This window comes from Onychostruthus taczanowskii, unplaced genomic scaffold, assembly GCF_017590055.1.
Source record: "Onychostruthus taczanowskii isolate IOZ18803 unplaced genomic scaffold, ASM1759005v1 scaffold34, whole genome shotgun sequence".
NCBI lineage: Eukaryota > Metazoa > Chordata > Aves > Passeriformes > Passeridae > Onychostruthus > Onychostruthus taczanowskii.
Genome location: NW_024500794.1, coordinates 2,326,285 through 2,337,522, shown reverse-complemented (window position 1 = coordinate 2,337,522; position 11,238 = coordinate 2,326,285). Strand labels below are relative to the sequence as shown.

Below are 11,238 nucleotides of genomic sequence, written 5' to 3'. Positions count from 1 at the left end.
TTACTCTAGGCTTGGGGCACCAGAGCTGCTAGGTGTAAAATTAAACCATAGCCTTTCCTGTGCCCCTTTTGGTTATCCTCGGAGCCCGAAGGAGTGGTGCTGCCTCAGCCCTTGTGGCAGCTGGTGGGGGAGCCCAGCCCAGCATCCCTGGTCAGCGGGTTTGTCTAAGGGTTGATCTGCTTTGGTCCTTGCAGAACAGGGAGGTTGGGACTGAGCGATCTTTGAGATCCCTTCCAACCCAAAACATTCTGTGGTTCTGTGAGGTGCTGCCATGGAGCACCGAAAGGGAGGTACTCCCAGAAGTATCTCAGAGCGTGTCCTCGCCTGGATGTGAAAAGACAGCTTTGTCTTGAGCCGGGGCATTGGCAGGAGTTAATCCATAACACACACAGGTCTGCCAGGCGAAGCGGCCTGACGCTGGTCACTGATCCAATGGAGCTGACCCCCATTGTGTCACTGATCCACATGGAGCTGACCCCTGTTGTGTCACTGATCCACACTGAGCTGACGCCCGTTGTGTCACTGATCCAATGGAGCTGACCCCTGTTGTGTCACTGATCCACATGGAGCTGACGCCCGTTGTGTCACTGATCCAATGGAGCTGACCCTTGTTGTGTCACTGATCCAATGGAGCTGACCCCTGTTGTGTCACTGATCCACATGGAGCTGACCCCCGTTGTGTCACTGCTCCACACTGAGCTGACGCCCGTTGTGTCACTGATCCAATGGAGCTGACCCCTGTTGTGTCACTGATCCACATGGAGCTGACGCCCGTTGTGTCACTGATCCAATGGAGCTGACCCTTGTTGTGTCACTGATCCAATGGAGCTGACCCCTGTTGTGTCACTGATCCACATGGAGCTGACCCCCGTTGTGTCACTGATCCACACTGAGCTGACGCCCGTTGTGTCACTGATCCAATGGAGCTGACCCCTGTTGTGTCACTGATCCAATGGAGCTGACCCCTGTTGTGTCACTGATCCAATGGAGCTGACCCCCGTTGTGTCACTGATCCACATTGAGCTGACCCCTGTTGTGTCACTGAGCCACACTGAGCTGACCCCCATTGTGTCACTGATCCACATGGAGCTGACCCCTGTTGTACCATACATACGCAAACAGGCAAGTCAGGATCTGTGATTTCAGTTCATTGCTCTTTGAGTGCAGGGTAACATCAGTGTAGTCAGTAATCAGAAGAAGAAGCAGCAGCCATGGGTGATAACAATGAGAAGATTCACAACCCAAGAGAACTTTTGCCTCGGCTTTTTGTCCAGGCTTAAGAAGCAGACTTGCTTCCTTGTGATGATAGAGAGGCCAAAAAGAAGGGAATAGCAATCTCCCACCTACTCAAAACACTTCATGTACACAAAAGTCTCTGTCATCTTAGACTGAAAGAAACACAAAATCACAGTTTGCAGGTACCAGCCAAGAGTTTAAAACTTGTGAAGTAGCAACAATGCTGATTTCAAAGGTGTCCAGAATACTATGGATGGAACCCATAGTCCACTTGTCCTTCCTTTGGTGCTCTTATGAACTCTGGATTTTATCACCACAAATATTTTGACATGACAGCTCCTGTTGCTGAGATGAGGAAGTTGTCAGGGCTATGCCCAACCTTCAGGAAAGTGTGCCACAGTGGGTAGGAATGAACAGATCAGTTTCCATTGGACTTGTTTCATTTGTTTTCCAAGAGTCTGTGGATTCACAAGTATAAGCCCTGATGTGAACTCAGAGATAGCTGCAGAACAGACATTTCACCAGTATCGTCAACTTCTTATCAACATGATTTTTCCCACTTTACAAACATTGTGCTGTTCCAGGACAGTTTTAGGAGAGTTTACGTAAGCACAGAAGTAAGGTCATCTGGATCTTGCTCTTGTGTTTTGTAGTGCTTTAAGCCTGGCTCTCCTCAAGGTGTGTCCTGTGACATGGTTCAGGAACTGAGTCTTATTATAGATCAGTCTGCTCCTGTCTTCAGAACTTAAGTTAATAAATACCTTACAAATCCAGTTCAGTCTCTTGATCTATGACTTAAATAGCCTATTTCTCAACCTGAAGCTTAACAGCACTGGAGAATTGTGATTAAGATATGTAACTATAGTGCAGTAATTTAATACTCAGATGTGCACAACTCCATAAACAGGTCAGAGCTTTTCCCAGGCCTCTACAAGCAGCGCGCAACTTTTGCTTTTCCTCTCTCCCACCTCAAAACCACTTTGCTTCAGTAAATGTGCATGGAACACAAGGCAAAATATTTGTAGTTTCACCTAGCTAAATTTGTGGCTGCTGCTTCCATTCATTTCTTCTTAAAATCCTGGGAAATCCTCGCAGTAGAAATTGCGGTAATAAAACAGCCTCACTTTGCAGTTGAGCAGTGAATGGGCAGGGAATGCCACAGAAAAGATTGCATGTACAGCAGCTGGTACACGCTAAAGAGGCCATTTGGTGTGAAAAATGTCATGGAAGAGCCAATGTTTGTGAGTTGTTTGGTTTTCTTTTTTGAACAGTTTTGGAAGGAGCACACCAAGTGGAACAAAGCAAGGCAGCTTTCTCTTCTGTCAGGCCATTATTGCACAGAAGCACTCACAGCAGTGGCATTACACGTCAAGGGGAGATGAACAGTAGGGCACTTCCTCCTGTCATACAGCACCATTGAAGGCTATTTCACCATTTGGTCACATTTTCAAGGCCTTTAGGTATTGTTTTTACTTGCCTATGGGTTCTTTCCCCCTGATTCCCCAGCTATAAAACAGAAACAGTCACATCTTACATTTGTCCAACACACTGAGATCTGTGTATGAATGTGCAAAGACAGAGGATTTTTTTTTTTTAAACAAGTTGTGTGGCTTGTGAAAAATAAACCAAACAAGTGTTATTTTTAAAATTTTGTTTCATTTATTTGGCAGTAATATTCAAACCCCCCTGCTTCAAAAAAATTACAAAATCAAGTAAAATAAGTGCACTAAGGAAACCTACAGAATACTGATAAATTTCACACACGTACAGGAGGGAATATAGAGGGAGGAGTGGGACTTTTTTGTTTGTTGCTTAAATTTGTTTTTTTGGGAAAAACAAAACAAAACACCTTCCCTGCCCCTTGTAGTCTGTACAGCAATCATCCCAGAAGGCAATGGCTGAAATTCAGCACTTCCTTCCCCAGCAGCCAGGTCACCCTGCAGGAGTTAGTGACTGACCAGCCTGCGGAAACCTGAGCATTGCTCAGTCTGGGCTGCCCTTCCCCTCTGTGCAGGGAGCCGAGATGTTTTGGTCCTTTTTGAGAACTGCTGCCCTTAGAACGGGTCCTGCTTTCCACCACGTCCCTTTGTGGGGGCACAAGGAGGAAAAGGCTCCACAGGCAGCAGCCCTTTCCAGAGGCACTGTTGCTGCACTCCCAGCCTGCTGCCCTAGGCTACCCTGGGATCTGTTGTATGGCTTCTCGGAGAGCTCCGCTTGCCGGAGACCGCAGCCCATCCCTCCGCCTTCAGTGCAAGAGCAAGCTCTGTAAACCTCAGCTGCCAGCACACGTCTCCGGCTGCCCCAGCAGCCACCCCCATCCACACGGCTGCACAGCCACAGCAGGCAGGAGGGGACAGAGAACACATCACAGTGCAGCCTACAGAAGCCCTGAGGCGGTGCATTCGCCTTCCCTTCCTGCACGTGCTCTGGTTTTCACAGTTGGGAGATATTCCTGACTGAACAAGATGTTATCCCTGTCCAGGGAAAGCCTTTAAGGCAAGCTGTTGTTTTCTGTAAGGCACTTTAACAACCCAAGCTGGAAGGAAGTGATCTGGGAGACACTAACTACCTTTTAGAACAGGGCTGGAATAAAGCAAAACATTTATTAACAATGTTCCTGTGACTCCAGATCCAGCACATGAAGCCCTTTCACTCATACTCTTGGGAAGGAGCAACTCTATGTCTAATGGGTGCTCCTATTTCACCAACCACTTCTTCCAGTGCCACCAGAACACAAACAATGACTGTCCCAGTGTAGCACTTTGTCCACATTACCCTCAGCTCATATGGACTCATTCCTCTCACGTTCACAGGTGACAGCTGCTCAAATACAGGTCCTCACGAGAAAAAAAACCCCAGTCTCCTTCTGTATTTATGATGCCAAAACCTCAATGCCAGGGTACATTATAGCTGTCACTGGAAAAGTGGCACTATGCCAAAGTCAATGGAAGTCCTCTGGCTTCACATCAGGAAAACAGCTCAAAGAACAGACAGCCTTTAACACATCTGGCTCATGGGAAAGAGCACAGGAAGGACCAAGCTTTCTTCTTTTCCTATACTTCTAGGTACCAGCTCATTCCTCCTCTCCAAGGAAAGCCCTGTGTAAGAAGGGGAAGGTTGGGACTAAAGTCCTGCTGATCTTCACTCAAACCAGACATGCTTTTTCAGATGCGCGTGGAATTTTGCTTGAGTGAGCAATAGGGATTGCAAGATACACAGCAACAACTGCTGAAGTTGCTCACAAACAGAAAGAAGGAAGTCACAAGCAGTCGATCAGGATACATGCAACTGCTTGGGAAGCACAGCACAGGCATGAAGGGAACGTGGATGTTCAGGTGTGCATGAAGTACATTTGACAACTGCATAAGAAAATCAGCTGGGCTTCAGGCTACAGAGGTGACTATCAACAAAAGAGCATTTCATTTACATCTAGGACCAATGCTCTGAGAAACGTGTGGGATGAAACTGACCCATGAAGGAATGTGAGAGTGGTCAAAGGTGGTCTGATCAATGACATTAAGAAATGTGTCAGTAATGAGGCTTCCAGCCCTGACTCCAAACTCATACCTGGAATCAAATAGTGCTGCTGCCTCACCCCAGAGGAAGATGAAAAGCCCAAGATGATGCCAACAGCACAACTAAACAGTTTTCTACATAGTTAAGCTTTTTAAGATACTGTACTAATGGGACTGCCTGGTCCCTCTGTCTCTAGAGTGCTTTGAGCAATTTAGAGAGGCACGAGCAGACTTTAAGCACATGGTCAATGTTAGCTGTGAGAGTGAGAGCTAGAGAGCTGCAGTGGCAATCTGTGTCTGGTGAAACTAATTACATCCAACCCTGTCTCTTCTTCCCAGGAGGGACACTGCTATCCCCCAACCGGGAAATACCCTGTAGTGCAAGGCTCACAATTCGCCCGTGGTGTTTGTGGCAGCTGAGCGCAGTGCAATACAAACTGTGCATGGACATTACAGCACTGTCAACAACAAAAACCCACACGCTGGGTTTTCTTGAAAGATCTAGAGCTACAAAACATACAAAAGCTGAATCACTACCATAGGAAATAAAATAATAAAAAACCCGAAACAAAAAAAAAATTGGGGAGTCAGCATGTGAATGTGATAAGAAAAAAATACGATAGCACCTCTAAGGAGGGGGCAGGGAGAGTAAGAGTGAGATGAGGTCAAAAGGAACCATGTTTTGTTGGAGCCCACAATGTACTGGAGGAGCTGCTGGGGACAGTCTGGTGGAAAGCAAGGAGGAATGTGCTGGACTCATGCCAGCAGCATGGCACCATGACTCCCAGGTGTCACACCAGGCTGACCAGCTTTGAGGAGCTTGAACCAAAGGGTAAGGTCCGTGGATAGTGATGCCCTGCAGCACACGTGTTCGGCCACAAAACTGCCAGGCCTGTATTTCTGCAGCCAAGGGTGGTGTTGACAATTGTATTGACTGAAGACTCCCTTTTCTATCCAGCATTGACCTCCATCCTTTCCCCAGATCCAGAGGAACAAGAAATCCCTGTTAGCTCTTGGAGGGAGCAGCTGTCTGCTCTGGGGAAGGGCCCCAGAGGCTGCTCTAAGTCCCTCCCAGCCTTCCAAGGTCCCAGCAATGAAGCTCCCTGAACAGGTGGGCTCTGCTCCCCTTTCCTGGCCCCATTCTTTGTGTATTACAAAACAAATAACCCATCGCTATACATGTAAATATCTGTGACTGGGCAACTGTAGCAGACACTTGTGCATACTGAGATCAGCACTGGAGGACAGGGTGGCAGGTTGGGCCCATCCTCCTGGGCTCCTCCGCTGTGGAGGCCCCTTACATCTCCTTGGTGCTCATTCTCTTGGTCTTCTCAGCCGTCTCCTAGGGAAAGAGAGCACAGAAGTGAAGCTCTGCGCTGACACAGGAATTGGTAGCGCTCTGAAGTCTTTGGTCCATCCACAGGCAGTGCAACAGTGACTTGTATCTGAAAGTCCCACACCTGTATTTGTCCCCACAGGCAAGAGATTTACTCTGCTCCTCCTTCTACCTCTTGCCCCCTTCTACTCCTTCTAGAAGTCTCCTAGTGACAGAAACAGAAGGAACCCATCTGGCAAGGTGAGGCTTTGTGCAAGCAGACCTTCCCAGCTTCATGCTAACCTGATGCTTCTGCAGTTCCTGAACGTATCTGGCCATCTCCTCCTCAGTCAAATCTTGATCAGGTCGGTGTCTCTGAGCAGGCACCTTCTCATTCCTCCCTGGAAGCAGAAATGGAGTTTAGTGTTTCATAAATAGGGGATGCAAATTTCAGATGCTGAACCATGAAGAACAAAGGGAGGCAGGTCAGCCACAGCACCCCTCAAGCTTAGGAAGCCTTTGCTGGAGGATGGTATGGGTTGGCTTCTTAGAAAGGGAACAGTCCTGTGACTGCCTGGGACTTCACAACTTGGGTGTGCAGTTTGTCCCTGTCTCTCCCTTCCACGTGACTGATAATAAAGCCACATATAAGAGGCTGCATATGATTGAAAAGAAACACCTATAATTAGCTCAAACATCTTGGCCTCTTGTAGGGAATAAATGGAATCTCAGTGCTACTTAAGTACAATAACTGATATCTAATGAAGAGGTAATTTTGCTCAATGAAGATGTAACTTGCTGATGCGTTTGATCTGATTCTTCAGTTTCATTATTCCTCTAACAATAGCCTCTAACTGCTCCGCTGCTCTGACATGGGCAGAAAGTCAAGGAATCATTATCCCATTGCATGCTTCTGTCATGGATGCAGGGAACAAAGTAGGCAGCAAGAACAGGTGTTGCATAGCAACTTTGAAGGTTGTTTCTGGGGAGGCAACAAAAAGAGTCTCTCATTCTGTTGCTTAATCTATGACACCTACACACAGCTCCTCTGGCAGTTCTATTAATACTACAGTTGTCTTCTCAGGTGAGTTCCTGCTGCTACAGCTAAGTTTGAGCTGAGGTGATCCTGAAACCTCTGCTACAGAAGATCAGATAAACATGAAAAGCTCTGTACACACTGCTGCCCTTTCCCTCTCCTCCTCCTCTGCCCAAGCTACTGACTATAGATCTGAAACAGTGTACTCCTGGCAGGTCCCACACAGCTGTGAAACAAAGCTCCTGCAAGGGCCTGGTTTCCAGGGAAGAAGGATATAAAAATGCAGGAAGGGCTGGCTTTCTAGGGAAGAAGGCCAGAGAAATGCAGCACTATGCTGGGAAGATGGATGTGGCTCCTTGGGAAGGACCCATACATTTGCCAACACAGGGAAAAGGTGGCATTCCACTGGCCCTGGACTATGTGTGAGAAGGTTAAACAGAGAGCTGTTGTTCACAACTGCACCATGACCTCTCACAATTGTACCCTGGCTGTGCAAGTTTAAGGGCCTTCCAAAGGTGGAACAAACAACCCTCCCTTCCTATAGCACCACCTCCCTTCATCAGCATTATTCTACAGTTTTTGTGGCAAGAAGCTAAAGTGCTTTCTTGGCATTGGATGAAGGTTCCTATATCCCCTCTTGATCGAGACAGGATCCTAGATCCTGTTTTACAAATTCCATAAACACAGATACAGTGAGGATATGGACACATACACAGGAAAGCTGACTTGCTCACACCTACAAGTACAGTCGCAGCAGTGACCTATTTGGTCTGCACCAGCTGGATACAGAGTAGCTCTAGTTTGGAAGATTTAGTGCTGAATTTTCATGACACCAAATCCAAACTACAAACCCCAGCATTGCCCCGAGCCCAGTTACACATTTTCTGACCTCTGCATCAGTACCAGCTTGGGTTTGACTAACACAGAACAAGTGAGGGTTATACCGAAACCACCCATGGAGAAGCTGAGGAAAAACTGGAGAGAGAAGAACCCTGGATAGCTGGTGCCTTTTGGAAGACCAAAAATTTGGGAATTTTTGCCCAAAAATTGTCACACAATTTTTGGGCAAAATTCCTTTTGCCCAAACCCAAACACAGTAATTTTCTGGAGAGCATACGGACCCTCGCACGTCATTGCGGTGCACACCCAGTTCCCACAGGCACAGACGCAGCGGTTGCACTCCACCTGGGTCTCTGCTCCATCCTCATAGGTCTCATCTTCCAGGGCACACCCTGAAGAGGCACAAAACAAGGGCAGTGCTTGTGAGAGAGCGAGCAGGCTACAGACAACATACTTTGGAGATGCCTTGAGAGAGAAGATGAGGTTTAAGGGGAAGCCTTCCTTCCCGCAACCACCAGAAGTTTCCTCATGACTAAAATATTCATGCTGAATTTGGCAAATGAAATCAGCCAAAATATAATTTGGGAAAATCAAACCCTTTATTTTTCTTCCTCAGAAGACCATATTTCTATTTCTCAATTCCAAATGAAATCTCAGTTTTGGATTTGTTTGAATTTCCTTATCTGTTACACAAAGAAAAGAACCCCTGAAATGAAAGCTTGGGTTATTCTGATCCAGGTGGGGATAAGTTGGGGAAATGGTTTGGAAGGATAGTGAACTTTGAGATGCTTATCAGGGAGGCTCTTTGTGTGAAAGGCAGAGCATAGCAGGACTTTGGTCTGGTCTGACTTTCCTAAGTTATCCAGCCGTGAACTCCTCACATGACTGACCTCTGCACTGTTAAATACATGCCTTGACCTTACAAGCATACCATACCCATTCAACCTAGGTCCTTGCTTCTAAAATGCAAACCTTTCTTATCACAAGAGCTGCAGGAGCTCTGGAACAGTAAAAGCAGTACTTTCAACAGTGCAGGGACAAAGGGTGCTGTTGAATGAGAGGCAGGCATATATTAAAATTATATCTGGCCGTGGAGTTACAGCACCCGATGTCTGGCTTGAAGCTGATCTCTTTTCTTTCCTCCCTTCCCACGACCCCTCTTGTTCCCCAAGATAAGTGAGGAGTTCCTACTTTTCTCTGGTGGGTTGAAGGATGGGCTGAGGCACTTGAGAAATTCATTGAAGCTGAGCTTCCAGTCAGCATTTTCATCTGACAGCTCGATGAGGGCATCTACGCAGAGTCCCCTGAAAGGAAATACAGAGGCTTTTTCTGCACAGGACTGTGCTAGGCCAGTCCCTGCTCTACTGTCTTCAGAGTGCAGGTGAGTAAATACAGTAATAACTAGGGAGACTCCAAGATGTCTGGCAGAAGTGGCTTCTCTAAGGAAACCTCATGGGATACAGAGAAAAGAAAAACAGTCACAAAATGCTCTCTGTCTGGCACCGAGCCGGGCAGTGGGGGATATTCAGAACAGCAGGAATGGGACATCCACATTTGTTGACATCTACATGCTGTCACATAGGAACAGATGCAAGCACAGCATAACCACAAGCAGCCTATTTTCACACAGTGGTAGACAAAGAAAGAGGGAAACCTCTCAAACTATAGGCTGCATATGAACAGTGTTTTTCCACCATCTTCCTTGCACTGGATGTAGCTATTAGGAAAAAGGTGAGGGCAGTCCCCAGGCAAGCTAATTTATTAGGAAATAGAAAGAAGATGACAAATCTTCTATTACCCAACTCCTGTCTGGCTGCACAAGTTCTAAATTTAGGGCAAAAGAGGGTTGGAATACGTGCCTAACATGAAGGGTAGAGATAGGACTGCTCCTCTTGTGGTGTTCACACCTATTTAAGTTGGAAGCCACTTCATACAGTTAACTCTGCCAGTGCAAGCCCTAGCTGATATTTACCATGAGTGAGTTTCCATATTCCATTCTACCACATTTGTCCCCCTGGCCCTCCCTCTGGCATCTTGTCCACTGCTCACCTGAGCAACTTGTTGGTCTCCTGGTCCATGTAGGTGGTAATGTTGATGGCAGTCTCATTCTGCTCCACAAACTTCAGGAATTCAGTGGAGTCCAAGCGAGAATCACCATCATCAAAGCTCTGTAGGGGAAGATAGGAAGATATGAGAGGCTCTCATTTATCAGTCCAAAGTACCCCTTCCTTCTTCCTCTTCCATATGTACATAGCATTTTGAAACTTTAGTGAGACAAGTTCCATTATCACTGTTTTTCACAAAGAAAGAGGCTCAGAGAAAAGCAGCAACATATCCACATTAGCCTCAGAATAAGAGAGAAATGATCCTAGCCTTGTTCTCACAGATAAGCTACACTGCCTCTCATTCACCTCCTGCTGCTTGATTTATGGCTCTAACCCTATTTCTTCTGTTTGTTTCAGCCAGCTCTTAGTTTTCTTATATACCTCCTGCCTTAAAGCAGACCAGCTGCATTCAAGGAGGTGTCAGCTTTCCAATATGTGTAAATTTAAAGCTGTGCCTGGACTCTGACAGTGACAAAAGGGAAAAATCACAGGAAGCAATTTTCTGCTGATACCAAGGTAAAAATTTAATGCAATAGCACAACACCTCACCATCAACTTCTTAAGGTCCTGACAAGACTCCTGGCACTGGAGAGCAGTGTTTTTAGCCCCAAAATCCTGGCTGTACTCCCAAAGAAATAATTGCATTTTGCTTTCCTGTTTGGAGATGTGACACCGCAGTGCTGGGCACTCAGCAGGAACTGCTGCGCCCCCTCAGAGACAGCTGCATTGCTGGGAGTGGAAAATTAATCCTGCACACGGACTGCTGCCACCTTATTTTTGCTGTGTGACTGGGGCAGGTTGCTGTGGTTCCTTGTGCAGTGCTCTCAGGAATGCTGGAATAGACACTGCCTGTTGTTACCTCTATGTGTTTCAGGAGAAACATCTAGGGCTAGGGAAATAATCCTGTGTAACTGCTCCACATGTCAACTTCCACTAGACTTTGAGCTTCTTGTCCTGCTTTTTATTGTGAAAATGACTGCAATTCTCTTAATAATCCAGACTGCTAAGTGAGTCTTCTTGCCTTTCGAAGTTATGGTCTATATTAAAGGCATTCCCACAGTGATTCTCCAAAATGGAGCAGCTTCATGCTACTGCTCTTGCTCCTCTTGAAATAATGTCCTTCAAGGTCATGACCTGCCTGATGAACAAAGCACATCCCAGTGAGCCCCACAAGTCAGGCTTCCAGGAGGG

At 46.7% G+C, this 11,238-nt stretch overlaps 1 protein-coding gene across 1 annotated transcript in view; it reads right to left on the bottom strand.

Annotated features, from left to right (window-relative positions):
- Window positions 1-2,872: 2,872 nt before the first annotated feature.
- Window positions 2,873-11,238, bottom strand: part of FSTL1 (follistatin like 1) — a 52,378-nt gene continuing 44,012 nt past the window's right edge. Inside the window, exons 7-11 of the mRNA XM_041410994.1 lie at window positions 9,992-10,110; window positions 9,134-9,246; window positions 8,224-8,334; window positions 6,370-6,467; window positions 2,873-6,093 (exon numbers count right to left, since the gene is read on the bottom strand). Coding sequence (XP_041266928.1) covers window positions 6,049-6,093; window positions 6,370-6,467; window positions 8,224-8,334; window positions 9,134-9,246; window positions 9,992-10,110 — 486 coding nt within the window. The 3' untranslated portion in view covers window positions 2,873-6,048. The remainder of the gene's footprint in view (window positions 6,094-6,369; window positions 6,468-8,223; window positions 8,335-9,133; window positions 9,247-9,991; window positions 10,111-11,238) is intronic.